The sequence below is a fragment of the Aedes albopictus genome, chromosome 2 (genome assembly GCF_035046485.1).
Source record: "Aedes albopictus strain Foshan chromosome 2, AalbF5, whole genome shotgun sequence".
NCBI classification, from domain to species: Eukaryota; Metazoa; Arthropoda; class Insecta; order Diptera; family Culicidae; genus Aedes; species Aedes albopictus.
In genome coordinates this window covers 43,961,898-43,975,964 of record NC_085137.1, presented here as the reverse complement: position 1 = coordinate 43,975,964, position 14,067 = coordinate 43,961,898, and the positions used below count along the sequence as shown (strand labels likewise).

Here is a 14,067-nt window from a genome sequence, read left to right as displayed (position 1 = left end):
ACAGCAGTTCCATTTCTTCACACTCCGCTTCTTCCAGGCGGCGCTTTTTCTCCCGAAAGAGGCGGGTGTGTTGTTTCCGCTTCTGTTTATAACGTTCCACATTCTGTCGAGTCCCTTGCTGCAGCATTGCCGCTCTCGCTGCGTTCTTCTCCTCCAAAACCGTTCTGCACTCTTCGTCGAACCATTCGTTCCGTCGATTCCGTTCCACGTACCCGATGGTGCTCTCAGCTGCGTCGTTGATGGCTGCTTTCACTGTACTCCAGCAATCCTCTAGAGGGGCCTTATCGAGCTCGCCCTCGTCCGGCAACGCGGCCTCGAGATTCTGAGCGTATGCTGAGGCGACATCCGGTTGTATCAGTCGCTTTAGGTTGTACCGTGGTGGTCGCCGGTACCGTACATTGCTGATGACGGAGAGTTTTGGGCGCAGTTTGACCATCACCAGATAGTGGTCGGAGTCGATGTTGGCGCCACGATAGGTCCTGACGTCGATAATGTCGGAGAAGTGCCGTCCGTCAATCAGAACATGGTTGATTTGAGATTCCGTCCGCTGTGGTGATTTCCAGGTGTAGCGATAAGGGAGGCTGTGTTGGAAAAAGGTGCTACGTATGGCCATATTTTTGGAGGCGGCGAAATCAATGAGTCGTAGGCCATTTTCGTTCGTTTGCTGGTGGGCGCTGAACTAACCAATCGTCGTTCTGAACTCCTCCTTCTGGCCTACTTGAGCGTTGAGCGTTCAAATCTCCAATGATGATCTGACGTCGTGGCTTGGGCAGCGATCGCACTCGCGTTCGAGCTGCGCGTAAAATGCGTCCTTGTCATCATCAGTGCTTCCGGAGTGTGGGCTGTGCACGTTTATTATGCTGAAGTTGAAGAATCGGCCCTTGATCCTCAACCTGCACATTCTTTCGTCGATCGGCCACCAACCGATCACGCGCTTCTGCCTATCACCCATCACGATGAAACCTGTTCCCAGCTCGCGTGTGTTGTCGCAACTCTGATAGATGGTATGATTACCTCTAATCGTTCGCACTATGGATCCTATCCAACACACCTCCTGCAGCACTACGATGCCGAACCCGCGGTCCTTCAGTAGATCGGCGAATATGCGAGTGCCCCCAATGAAGTTGAGCGATCGGCAGTTCCACGTACCGAGTTTCCAATCGCAATTCCTTTTTGTTCGCTGGGGTCGTTGCCGTTGGTCTCGGTTCGTATTATTCTGTTGCTGATTTTCCGTTACAATGATTTTTTTTAAGGCTGGCTCGTAGGGCCTGCCACCAATCCCCTACTTTCCGGAGAACTATAGTGCGCAGTTGAGCTTAGAGTCCGTCCCTGGTACTCGGTCGGTGATCAGTCGCCCCTAACATGGGGATCAGACGCTGTTGTAAGCCGATCCTCCTGGAGAACAGATGCTCAGGTTTGAAGAATCAAAACCCCCCTCCCCTTCCCTGTCAGCCTACGACCAATGTTCCCACCGGGGTTGGTTACCCGATCTTCTCCAAGGATGCTCGCAGCCCGGCCGGTGCCACGCTGAGGTAGGGATAGGAATTGCTGGGCTGTATTGCGCGAATTACCCAGCATTTACCGTCCCAAGTAATTTGAGAAGAATGGCATAAGCATTGAAAATATGTTTTACTTAGGTAAAAATAAATTTAAAAAATCATAGTTTCGTTCTGATCAAACTATTTATTCAAGAAAAATACAAATCGACCGATAATAACCCATTTAGCCGATGCCATGTCTACATGTAGTCTACGAACGTACGAACCCTAAATTTGATCAATCCGATCCCCAAACGATTCCCTCAATCCAATCCAGATAACTAGCGACCTTAGTGTAGGCTGCTGGCATCTTGGTACCACAGGCAGCCCCAACGGACCTCACCGCCAGCACATGGTAGATGCACCGTTTTGGGTCAGCCAAAGTTTGAATGGCACCACCCAAATCAGCTTGACACGTGTCCTCACTATCTGCGGAGCTTCCAATGCATAGCTGGTTTTTAGTCATCCCAAGGGGGAACCTTCTGACACCCATATACTGCTTGTTGCAATTGCTCAACTCTTGAACATCCAACTGCACCTTGCGTAGGGTGTCTGATCCTTGTTCGTCTGAAATAAATCATAGTGAATTGGTTACAGTTTTCAGGCATTGCAAACCAGCCTACCTGCTATATCCATCCGCCCAAAACCGGTAGCAATGACCGATGAAGGATGCGAATCTTCATCGTTCCACAAACAGGCCAGTTGAACCAGGTCTGAAAATCGCAAACGGTCCGCCAAACGCACCAACGCTATATCGTGGTAGGAGTAACGAAAACGGTAGGCTGGATGCCGGATGATGGATTCAATCTCAATGTCAAACTCATTCTCATATTTCGTCAGATCCAGTTCGGCGAGCCGCACGATTGCGGGTGCTGGCATTATTGAATTGCTCGGGTTCATAGTGCAATGAGCCGCCGTCAGCACATATCGTTTGCTGATGATCGTTCCACTGCAATCGAACTTGTACACGTCCGGTTCGTTCGTTCTCCAACCGAGCAGAGCCTGATGGGGGAATTCTCCGGGTTTCGCATCCTCGCCACCGACTATAACATCTACGGTATTCGAACAGTTGTAGGACGTTGGAAACGCGAAGGGCTTATCATTCGGGCACGCAAATATTCTGCTGATTTTTCTGGTGATTTGATGTACTCTTCACACTCTGTTGGGATTAGATAAAGGTTTACATAAACTGAATCGTGGTAGATACCGGGGAAAAAAACTTACTGATCTGTGAAATTCGCTTCCCTGAAACATTTTGAAATTCATTAGCTATGTCATGGAATTTTCAACGTTGCAATAAAAATACTGTAACAGTAGAATAATAAAAATTCTCACCTTGAACTACAGAGCTGGTTACGATCGACACTGCCAACAAGTTAAGCCACAGCTTCTTTGCATGCATGTCGATGGCTTCTAATCACACCCGAAAATTTTACGAAATGGGTGTAGTTCAACGGAACACTGTCTGGCACAAAATGAATAATTTCTACAGACTGATTTATATATAATGCCGCACGAGTACCGTTAACTGGAAGTAAACCTATCAGTAAAACAGTTTAAAATGGTTGTTGCGCTCGTTCTAGTTGTTGTTGCATCCATGTTACAAACTTGCGTTACCCTACGTTGCGCGGATTTCCCCTTATCCCATTAGCCGAATTAATTATAGAGATTATTGGATTCCTCAATTATGGTTTGACTTCTGTGATGATTATTTGGAAATAGCTACATTTCACACTAACCAAACTTATTTCGTTTAACTTTTGTGCAGCAGACGATCCTGTCATGAAATTAATTTAACCGTAGTAGGATGTTGGGGTCAATATGACCCAGACAGGCACGCTGTACGTACACTACGTTATCGTGGTACGAAAAACTTAACATCTTAGGAAGGTTAACTATTAACTTACGTACGTCAGCTACTGTGAAGACGTCTGCGACATTCGACTGTGATAATAATGCAGCTAGGCCGAGTCTAACTGGGTGCAAATTCCACAATATGATAATGTGAATTCACAGAGGGAATCTATAGGGATATTTCATTTTTGCTAGAAGATTTCAATCTATGAGAATGATCAGATCTAGAAATAATGTGTTCCTATTACCCAGATACATTTAGTATACGGCAAAAGGATAAGAATGAGCATAGACAATCGTACACATCCTAGTTCGTGATGGCAACTGGAGACCAAATATGCCTGCATCTAAACAGTTGTTACAGGAAGAAGTTTTTGTTGTTAGACTGAAACCCAGCAGGACATCGCAGCAGAGGCAGATCCAGAGGCTCATGGCGGCGCTGCCTCTACAATGAAATCAAGCAAGTCGACAGAAATTTGACCTAGCCACAGGTCAAGGCGATGGCTGGCAAACGCCCAGTATGGAAATCTTTCAATTTGGCCCTCTGCACCACCGTGGGTGCCCAGGACTGAAAGTACACTCCCGTGCAAAAGTTTCATATGAAATTTTTAGTATAAAATGTTTACCCAAACTTACATGTTTTTCCTAAATCTGTACGAAAAATTGTTTTCCATGTAATTCAAAATTGGGTCGACCAAATTTTAAAATTAAAGTTTCTATCCTATTTCTATCCTCATTGAGAGTCATTCATTAGATTTTAGCGGAAAAAATCACAACATTATTTAAATTATCGAGTTTGGTTTACAAGCCACCGTGCAAAAGTTTGGGGCCACCTTCCAAATCAAGTCTGAGTCGGATTTTTGTTCAAATCGTAATTTTTTTGGTGCAACTTCAATCCTTTCTTTGATAGGTGAATGGCAAGACACAGAAATTGTTATGAAATGTTCATAAACTAAGTTCTAGACTAAGTTAAGGTAGAAAATGGTATATAAAATCCATACTAAATCAGCTAAGTACGTTAAATAAAGTGCGAAAGAGGATGGAAGTGAAATAAAAATGACTGATTCGTGAATTCTACCTTATATAACTGTAAGTGTTATAACCACAAACATACCATTTCCCCAAAATCCATAAGTTTCAGGAATGTTACATATTATAATTTAAATGGCATTTTCATCGAAAAGTTATCCCTTTGCTTTGCACCAAAACTCAAAATTTCGAATGTACAATCGGAGAAATAACATTCGTTGTAATGGTTTTTGGGGTAATGGTGTATTTGTGGTTTTTTTAACACTTAAAGTTATATAGGGTAGAATTCACGAATTAGCCATTTTTATCTCACTTCTATCTTCTTTCGCACTTTATATAACAAACTTAGCTGATTTAGTATGGACTTTATATACCATTTTCTACCTTAACTTAGTCTAGAACTTAGTTTATGAACATTTCATAACCATTTCTGTGTCTTGCCATTCAACTATCAAAGAAAGAATTGAAGTTGCACCAAAAAAAAATAGGATTTTAACAAAAATCCGACTCAGACTTGATTTGGAAGGTGACCCCAAACTTTTGCATGATGCAGCATACTAAGGGGTGACCCCAAACTTTTGCACGGTGACTTGTAAACCTAACTCGATAATTTTAATTATGTTATGAATTTTTCCGCTAAAATCTAATGAAAGACTCTCAAAGGGGATAGAAATAGGGTTCTAATGCAACTTTAATTTTAAAATTTGGTCGACCCAATTTTGAATTACACGGAAAACAATTTCTCGTACAGATTTAGGAAAAACTTGTAAGTTTAGGTAAACTTTTTGAACTAAAAATTTCATATGAAATTGGTGAAAAGTACCTACGAATCAAATCTAACTCTTTATCTTTCGATAGAGTCTAAGAACGAGTGGATTAAATGAAAGATGACTGAGATATGACCGAAAAACATTTCCATGTTTTTGAAGGGGTGACCTTTGCACGGGAGTGTAAGTAAGTAGTTGATAAGTGAGAAGACAGGTTCAAAACAGATTTATAATTTTAATCATGAGACATTCGTGGGGTTTCCCGCAAGTGAACGACGTATAAACCCAAAAATGATCACTGAACGCCCGTTGATTTGAATTGCCTTCTAGCTTCCAAGCCAACTCACACTCCTTCCGTACAGAATGAAAACAAATAAATTATGTTACCAATCCCTCTCGTGATTTTCTTGCGACACCTTTTACCACCCAAGCAACACGACTTGTTTCCAAGCTAGTAACAGCCATCTTAGTGCAATTTGTTCACTGTCCGTAGTGCGGACGACAGAACACAATTTCTTGTTCTTTTAATCCCGAAAAGCGCAGATTCTGAAACATTATGCCACTTGAACGAGACGGAATGATATAACAAATGAAAAAGAAAAAGATGCTTTCCTGACTCGAACCATGGACACCAGGGAGCATCAACAACTCCCCATTCGAGGTGCCCCACAAGCTCTGTGAGAGAATTACTGCTCATCGTACCATAAAGGCTACTGATGTTACTTGTTACTTCATAGCACCTTCTTCTAACTTGTGAACTGTCAAAATGAAAAGACGTGTAATTTTGCGCAACACGTTTGGAACTTACGAATTTTTGAGTTTAAATGCAACCCAACTGGCAAGACGACGACGGCGTGTGCTTCTAGTGCAACTGATTTAAATGAAAGAATAGAAAGCCACACTTTGGATGATGTTGGGTAAGTGCATGTGACACTACCCTGCAGAAAAAAAACTATTAGCATAGCATAGCATAGCATAGCATAGCCGACCGTACACATCCTGGGGTGGCTGTCGATAGAGAAGTTTAATGCGCCAGAAAAGTTGCCTGGGACTTGACAAACCTTTCATTTAACGAACTCTCGACACCTGGCCAGGTCCTTACGATCAGCGGGGATGGGGAGGAAATGTTGATTAGATATCTACTCAGAATATGTCCAAGAACTTGGCCCACTTCATAGATATCTGGAGTTGGAAATTGGATAGGGTTTAATGGGGTGCTTTCCTTGGCGAAAAAGCGTATGAGAAATTGTCATGGTTTAATCATTTACCTGGTTACCACTGAAAAAGTAAAAAATAAGCATTAATCAAGTCGCACAAATTTCATAGGTAGTACAGCCATAGACCACAGTTATGAGGATTGCCTCCTTCCCGTCGGATACCAAAACACAAAGATTGGAGACTTCTCTCTGACATCTCAACGAGACTGACGCAATCCTCCAACAGTCTAGAGTTGTCCTGGCCTCGTTCTTGCGACTGCTGAGGAATATGAGAGGATAGTTAGTTAGACACCTAAAGAAAGATGTAGTAAGTTCTACGACCTCTCGGGCCTAGGTGTCATGTATCTAAAAGTTTCAAAATTCGTCATATCGCCAAATGAATAAATATAAAAGGAACATTCTCACCAATTTTGAAATGGTTTCATCATCTACGGTCGTCTTAATGAAGAAACGACGCTTGCCCTTTCCGGTCGCCAGACGTTGATTAGCGTCAAGATGAGCCGTCGGATGTTCGCCCGACGTTCAACTTGAGCTCTTGTTGCCTATCAGCTTTCGTCGCTTTTCCTCCTTGAGCCGCATCGCCTTCAGGACGTTGCCCCGCGGCACATGGATCTTCCTTCTTCTCTATCGGTCACCATTGGACACAAAAATAGTCTGGATTGACCTGAACACGCCAAAGTTCATAAGCACTTATTCGTTCAAAAATTCACTTCAATCAGTTATTAGGGATGGCACACGAGCAATACAACTTAGATGTACACAACTCTTCAATTAAGCGGTTCCTCCATAATATTTCGGCTGATATAAACACAAGAACCATTTCACTACATTTTTATTTTCTGGTTTTACACTTTCAAGGGACAAATTGACGCGAGCAAATTTTTGCGTCCGTCTTGATCCATGGCTACTACGACTCTCACCCTGCAGAAAAAAAAAACTATTACACTCTTAATAATTCACGTGCATTCCGAACGACATTCGTTCAGTCAGCTGTCCTCGCTATTGAATGTTAAAATGCTCAATCGAACAACTCTAGACTAATATGTGAAAAGGGCGTACAACCATTGCCAATTTCTACTTCTCTTCATAGGCGTATTTCTAATTATTCATTTATTTTTGTACTAGTAACAGCTAGAAGAGCTGGGGCCCGTGGCGCAGTAGCTACACGTTGGCTTGATAAGCGCATGGTCATGGGTTCGATCCCAGCCCCGGCAGTGATGGAATTACTCTCATCATGAAGCAATTTGCGAGTGTAAAGCCAACACAAGGCTTACTCACGATTCCGAGAGAAAATAGTGTGTGAGTTTATTCGCACCCGCCTGCTTCGTGAGTAAAAAGCAAAACAAAAACAGAAACACTCATGAGTTTTTATTCGTTAACAACTAGTGGAGATGCGGGAAGTGCATTTTATTGTGGTTATAATAGCAAATCCAGTGATGATCCAACATAAACTAATGCTTTATGCTTCATTGTTCCTGAAAAGCAGCACTGCCAGCCATTAAAATGCGTTTTTCATCAAAATGCATAAAACTCACGAAGCTTCGCGAATCACATGCGAGTGCTTGCCAGCTTCGTTTACTCACGAATAAAGAAGTGCGAGTATTCTCGGGCCCCTGTTGTTCACGAGTAAGTTTGTTTTGGTTTGTGTCTGCTCAACTGCAATCTTCATCATTTTCCATCTCTGAGCCCCGGCACTTCGTCAGTTGCTCTTCCCCCCGAGAGCGGCTGACACTTGACCCTCTTCTGAGCTTTCATAGCTCAAACGGACTCGGATAATTGGATATCGACGAACGGCAACCCATAATGGACGACCCCCAATCGGACTGGGAAAGGAACATCAGCCACACATCATTTCATCATCGTGCTCATTATTTTACCAAGGACAGGGTAGAAAAGTGAAAGCAGCACAAAGGCGAAACCAGTTCGATATAGTAGAATAAGAATATAATAGAATACATTTAGGAGCTGTACAAAGTGTTAGTGCAGCCGCCAATTGGAATCGCTCAAGTAGTGCCCTAGTGGTGGACGAAAGAGCTATAAAATAGGTTAAGTGGTCAAGAATAAAACAGCTAGAACAGACTTCCCTCTATGTGATAACGATACAAGTTTACAAGAAAAAATACACTGGAAACAAATGCAAATCGGCACCAACATTTCAAAAGGGCGTAACTGCATTTGGAAGTAATACCTTCTTTCAAAGCTGTAGGTCATACTGCCTCCCTTACACTCAAACCACCGTGGTTGTCGGAAAGAGGAGAGTTTTTCCCATCTGGTACTTGTTGTGAAAAACATGGAAATCATAACACATGATCCACAGCTTTAAAAGAAGGTGATGATTCCAAAAGCAGTTACGCCCTTTTGAAATGTTGGTGTCGAAATAATAGACCAAAATTTATTCTGATCCAAAAATGTATTCAAAAATATATGAATTACGTGTAAATTGAGCGATTAATCCATTTTACCTATGTCATTCTACTTAGAGCCTGCCGATGTAATCCTATATGGTTGATCAATCCGATCCCCAAACGATTCCCTCAATCCAATCCAGATAACTAGCGACCTTAGTGTAGGATGCTGGCATCTTGGTACCACAGGCAGACCCAATGGACGTCACCGCCAGCACATGGTAGATGCACCATTTTTGATTTGCCAAAATTTGAATGGGACCACCCGAATCACCCTGGCACGTGTCCTTGCCACCACCGGAGCTTCCAATGCATAGCAGGTTTTCGGACATCCCACGGGGAAAGTTCCTGGTCCCCAGAAACTGCTTGTTGCAATTGCTCAAGTCCTGGACATCCAGCTGCACCTTGCGTAGCGTATTCGATCCTTCCTCTTTGGAAAAAAAATCACTTTGAATCGGTCATACTTTGCACATATGTCAAACCAGCCTACCTGCCACATCCATCCCCCCGAAACCGGTAGCGATGACCGATGAAGGATACGTATCTTCATCGGTCCACAAACAGGCAGGTCGAACCAGGGCCGAAAATCGTAAGCGTTCCGCCAAACGAATCAACGCTATATCGTGGTAGGAGCGACGAAAGCTATGAGATGGATGTCGTATGAACGATTCAATATCGATGTCAAACTCGTCCTCATTTTTCGTTAGATCCACCACGGCGAACCGTACAAACTCGGGTGCAGACATCGGAGTGTTCGGTTTCGAAGCGCAATGAGCCGCCGTCAGTACATATCGGTCGCTGATGATCGTTCCACCGCACTCGAACGTATACACGCCCGTTCGGTTCGTTTTCCAACCGAGTAGAGCTTGATGGGGAAATTCTCCACTATGGGCATCTTCGCCACCGACAATGAGGTCCACGGTTTTCGAACAGTTGTACGACGAGAACTCGATGGGCGTTGGATCAAAGATCATTGAAATTACACTGACGGTTGTCCTGGTGGAATTGATGTACTCTTCGCATTCTGTTGGGATTTGGTAAAGTTTTACTCGAACTGAATCATGGTTGATTGTGAAAAGGAAAACTTACTGATCTCGGAAATTCTTTTGCCTGAAACGGTATGAAATGCATTAGCTGTTTTTTTTTCTGAAAACTTCGACCGCAAAAAAATAGTTTTCTATACTTAAGACTGCGAAATCTCACCTTGAACTACCGGGCTAGTTACCATCAACAATACGAACAAGCTAATCCACAGCATCTTTATGTAGGGTGCGGGCACCGGTTTTGGCCAGTCTAAGGGAAATCATTTTTATAAAAATAACCAATAATCCTATGAAAACAACCAATGCGTCAAAAGAAAGGTTTCAATCTATATTTTGAAGGAAAAATGCAGAAATCATGCCAATACTTGATTTTTGTATTAAAAGTGGCACTGGCCAAAATAGAAGCTCTGCCGCAGTTTTGGCCATATTCTTAAGTTTGGTTTCTATTTTGGCCAATCACGTGTATTTCTTATGGGAGTGGCCAAATTAGAAGCACCCTGGCCAAAATAGATATATGGGAGCAGATTTTTTAAGGAAATATATTTTTTTTCTTCCAGTTTTTAATCAAAATATGTGGTTTTCACAGCTGTAATCATCATATTGTATTAGGATCTACTAGTAAAAAATAAATTTACGCCTATTTAGATCGCAACAGGCTCAATACCGCACTATGGCCAAAACTCCGGGCTGGCCAAAACTGAAGCTTCTACCCTATAGATTCTAATCCTACCAAAAGATGCAACCGAATGTGCGGCTCATCGGAACGCTGTCAAGCACAAAGTGAATAAGTGATTGAAATGATAAGGCTGTTTTAAACATGACGCTGGGACTACCTACCGTAAACTGGAAGTGAAATGACCGGCCGGTACCACAATTGCATACCTTTTTTTTTGTAGGAGGGCAAAGTGAATTCATTGGAGACCTTCAGAATAGAACATGATAGGATGATTGTTCCCTTCGTTGCGGTAGTACCTATTGTTGCGGTAGTGGCATTTGAGCACTTTTTCGACTGCAATGTTACTAAAAGGCATTTTTAATAGATGTATTATGCTTTAATTATGAGATTGCGCCATACGTGTGCTTAAGATTTGTCCAAAAATCTGCTTCAAAAAATTTTTCCTTGATATTTTTGCTGCTATGTTCCTATTGTTGCGGTACACCGAGAAAAATTGTTACTCAGTGACTGAGTTCGTCTTACTCAGAAATCGACAAATCCTTTGTATTCTTACTCAGTTTCAGCTAAAAGTGGCACAACGCATTGTCAACGATGGGCACACTTACGCTAGTTGATATCTCGTGACAAAAGCCTGAACACCCCACGAACGTTTGTCCAAAAATCAGTTAATTTAGCTTCCTTAAGACTACCTCCCGAAATCATAGGCTGTTCTATCTAGTTATACTGAGACGGGGAACAGTGGTATATTCACTTAAGTTCATCATTCATTTTTCGGCCAAACGGCATTCGGTCAAATGGCATTCGGCCAAATGACCCTTTCGGCCAAATGGCGTTCGGCCAAACGGCATTCGGCCAAATGGCGTTCGGCCAAATGACCCGGAACCCTCAAGTATACCTACGTCATGTTCAAATATAAAAGAGAGCAACAAGGAACGAACTCACCGGTTAACCCTTTTTAGCTGGTTTTCTCTGTTTTTCTTAGCATCCAATAGGCTAGGAATGCCCTCCAAACCATGTCAAATGTTTATTCGTTCACACCACTCGCTGAGTTTCCTACATCCACTTCCCCGAAAATATCAGCAGAACGAACGGTTCCCTTCCACATACCGGAAAACACAACCGATCTTTAATTTCGTTTCGCATTGTCAAATTCTGAAAATGTGCCCTTTGAAAAGTAGATTTTCCCTTTGGATGTCGTCGGCTCTGGCATGGAACAATTCCGGATGAGCCTTTAATATTAAGTTTTCTTTATTTTGTAATTATGTACTGCTTTTTTGAAAAGATAAAGAGGCTTTGTGCCTTTTTGAGAACGATTTCGTAATGTAAGGAAATCTCTCAAAGGGGCTTTTTCCTCTTCAAAATCAGAAGTTAAAATAATAATAATAATAATCTGGGATTTCAACAGCAACACAGTCGTTGAATGATGTGGGATAACGAGAGCCTTGTCTCGAGGCTTGTTACATATGTCAAAATGTAATGAAGACATATAAGGGTATAAATACTAGGGTAGTTCGCTAATTGTTGTACGCAGAGTACTGAAGCTTTGGCTTTCATTTGTTTTTCCACAGTAGAAAAAAAAATATCCGGTAAACGTCTAGATCCACTCATTTCTTAAAGATCCTATCAATTTGAATTACCTTAAACTCAAATTTGGGAGAAAAATAGATCATTTGTATCGACATCCAACCAAAATGTTGAACTCATCCTAATGTTAACGGACTTTCGCTTATTTTTGATCGGTTCGCTGCGGCAGTCGAAATTCAAAATTATCTGCTACAAATATGCCAGATTTAATTTTCGTAGGAGTTTCAGAAGGGTTTCGGAGGGGTTCTCAGATGATTATTGGGGCTTCCAAGGGAGTTTCAGGGATGTTTTTGAGAAGTTTTAAGGCTATACCACGTCTACTATCGTTTTTCAGGAGGTTTCAGGAGGGTTCCGGAGGCTCCAGTGAGCATTAGGGGGACCCAGTCAACACACGATCGCATATGATGTTGAATATGATGCAAAAGTGGAGGCGATATACGCGGTTAAATGGAAACAGGTACGTATATGGCCTCCACTTTAGCAGTCGTTTCTAGGTTTGCGGTGATACCAGGAATGTTTCCCCTGAAACATCCCTGAGCTGAGAACCCGTGCAATACCCCTTAAAAGCCCTTGGAGCGCACCTGAAATTGCCTGAAACCCTCGGAACACCTTGAAATCACCTAGAATGTCTCTGAAACCCCATGAAATGCCTATGAAGCCTACTGGAACGTCCCCGAAATCACTTGAGGCCTCCTTCCACACCCATAAAACCTTATACCCCTTGCAACGTTCTAAAACCCCTTGGAGCCCCATGGAACACTCATGAAACACTTATGAAACCCCAAAAACGCCCCATAAATATCACAAAAATTTCTTGTAAGCTCCTGGAACGTTCCTAGAATCCATTGAAACTTTCTGGAACACCCCTTAAACGCCCATGAAACCTTCTAAAACACTTCTAAAATCGCCGAGAACCACCTGAGTCAACCAATAACACCTCTGGAAAGCCGGTGGAGTTCCCCTGAAACTACTTGTCAACCCCAAGCCCCTTAACATACCCCTGAAACTCTTCGGAAGTCCCTGGAACGCTACAGAACCCCTTAAAGCTTCCTGTGAACTCCTGAAACGCCTCTGAAACCCCATGAAATGCTCATGAAGCCCCTTGGACCGCTGCTGAAACCCCCTGAGGCCTCCTGCAACACCTCTGGAAGCCCCAGAAACTCCCTGAAACGCTTCCTAAGCCCCCTGAAATGCTCTGGAACACCCTTGGAGTATCCCTGAAACGCTCCGTAAACCTCTTTTTTGAATAAAACATTTTTATAATTCTGTAACTAAAACGGTGCCGTTTGCATTGAGCGAGAATTACTTAAATTTGATTGTTACTTAGATTTTTAGTAATTCTTCAACATTTGAATAGTGTTCAACAATTGACAAATCCCCTAATTGTTGTAGAATTCAAAAGTACAAACTCACGTTACTGTATGGTGGTGGAGATTCCCCTGTTCCCATTGGTAGCATTAATTTATAGAAAACATGATAAAGTGGAGTGAGACAATTCCCAGTAGATTTGTTTTAAATACAGAACAGTCACTGTGTACTCAAGCTGCCTTCGGCAGTTATAAGCATCTGTATAGCTTTTCTCTCAAACTGAAATCATCTACAGGTAGAAAGAAGCCAGAATTGAAAAATAGTACATTTGCTGTGTATATTTTCATAGGGTAAACGCTCCCTTAGTGGAGGTAGTACCAATAGTGGTGGTAGTGGCATTTTAGCTCTATTTCGACCAAAAAGCATGCAAATGATATTTTTAATAGATGCATTATATTCTTGTACCGACTTTTCGAACCCTCTAAGCAGAATACCCTCTTCGAATGAGTGTTATCAGTTTCGTACCTTTTAATTCCGCCCTATGTTGCTTATCCTTTGACAAATACGCGTATGCCGACTACCACTTGTTATCTTCCTCAGTGTCAGTTATGCACTGATAACTCCTGACAACACAGTGGATAACTGA

The 14,067-nt window shown here is 42.4% G+C and overlaps 3 protein-coding genes across 13 annotated transcripts in view; 1 reads left to right on the top strand and 2 right to left on the bottom strand.

Moving 5' to 3' along the window:
* LOC109432543 (voltage-dependent L-type calcium channel subunit beta-1) overlaps positions 1-14,067 on the top strand; it is a 576,281-nt gene that overhangs the window by 412,785 nt on the left and 149,429 nt on the right. The gene's annotated exons all lie outside the window — the stretch shown is intronic.
* LOC115265520 (serine protease snake-like) lies at positions 1,451-6,139 on the bottom strand. Its single transcript, XM_062849578.1, has 4 exons — positions 2,874-6,139; positions 2,763-2,783; positions 2,162-2,697; positions 1,451-2,105 (listed from the first exon to the last, which is right to left on the bottom strand). Exons 3-4 carry the CDS (start codon positions 2,436-2,438, stop codon positions 1,777-1,779), a joined length of 606 nt encoding a protein of 201 aa, XP_062705562.1. The 5' UTR covers positions 2,439-2,697; positions 2,763-2,783; positions 2,874-6,139; the 3' UTR covers positions 1,451-1,776.
* On the bottom strand, positions 8,526-11,832 carry LOC109432546 (serine protease snake-like). The gene is made up of 5 exons (XM_029871039.2): positions 10,568-11,832; positions 10,014-10,077; positions 9,900-9,920; positions 9,301-9,834; positions 8,526-9,240 (listed from the first exon to the last, which is right to left on the bottom strand). Exons 2-5 carry the CDS (start codon positions 10,066-10,068, stop codon positions 8,915-8,917), a joined length of 936 nt encoding a protein of 311 aa, XP_029726899.1. The 5' UTR covers positions 10,069-10,077; positions 10,568-11,832; the 3' UTR covers positions 8,526-8,914.

Bases quoted from the DNA above. Each gene is read 5' to 3' on its own strand.
- LOC115265520 (XM_062849578.1), bottom strand. From the start codon at position 2,438: ATGAACCCGAGCAATTCAATAATGCCAGCACCCGCAATCGTGCGGCTC. The intron at 2,106-2,161 runs GTAGGCTGGTTT...GATTTATTTCAG, and splicing joins TGGGCGGATGGATATAGCAG to ACGAACAAGGATCAGACACC.
- LOC109432546 (XM_029871039.2), bottom strand. From the start codon at position 10,068: ATGCTGTGGATTAGCTTGTTCGTATTGTTGATGGTAACTAGCCCGGTA. The intron at 9,921-10,013 runs GTGAGATTTCGC...ATACCGTTTCAG, and splicing joins AACTAGCCCGGTAGTTCAAG to GCAAAAGAATTTCCGAGATC. The intron at 9,241-9,300 runs GTAGGCTGGTTT...TTTTTTCCAAAG, and splicing joins CGGGGGGATGGATGTGGCAG to AGGAAGGATCGAATACGCTA.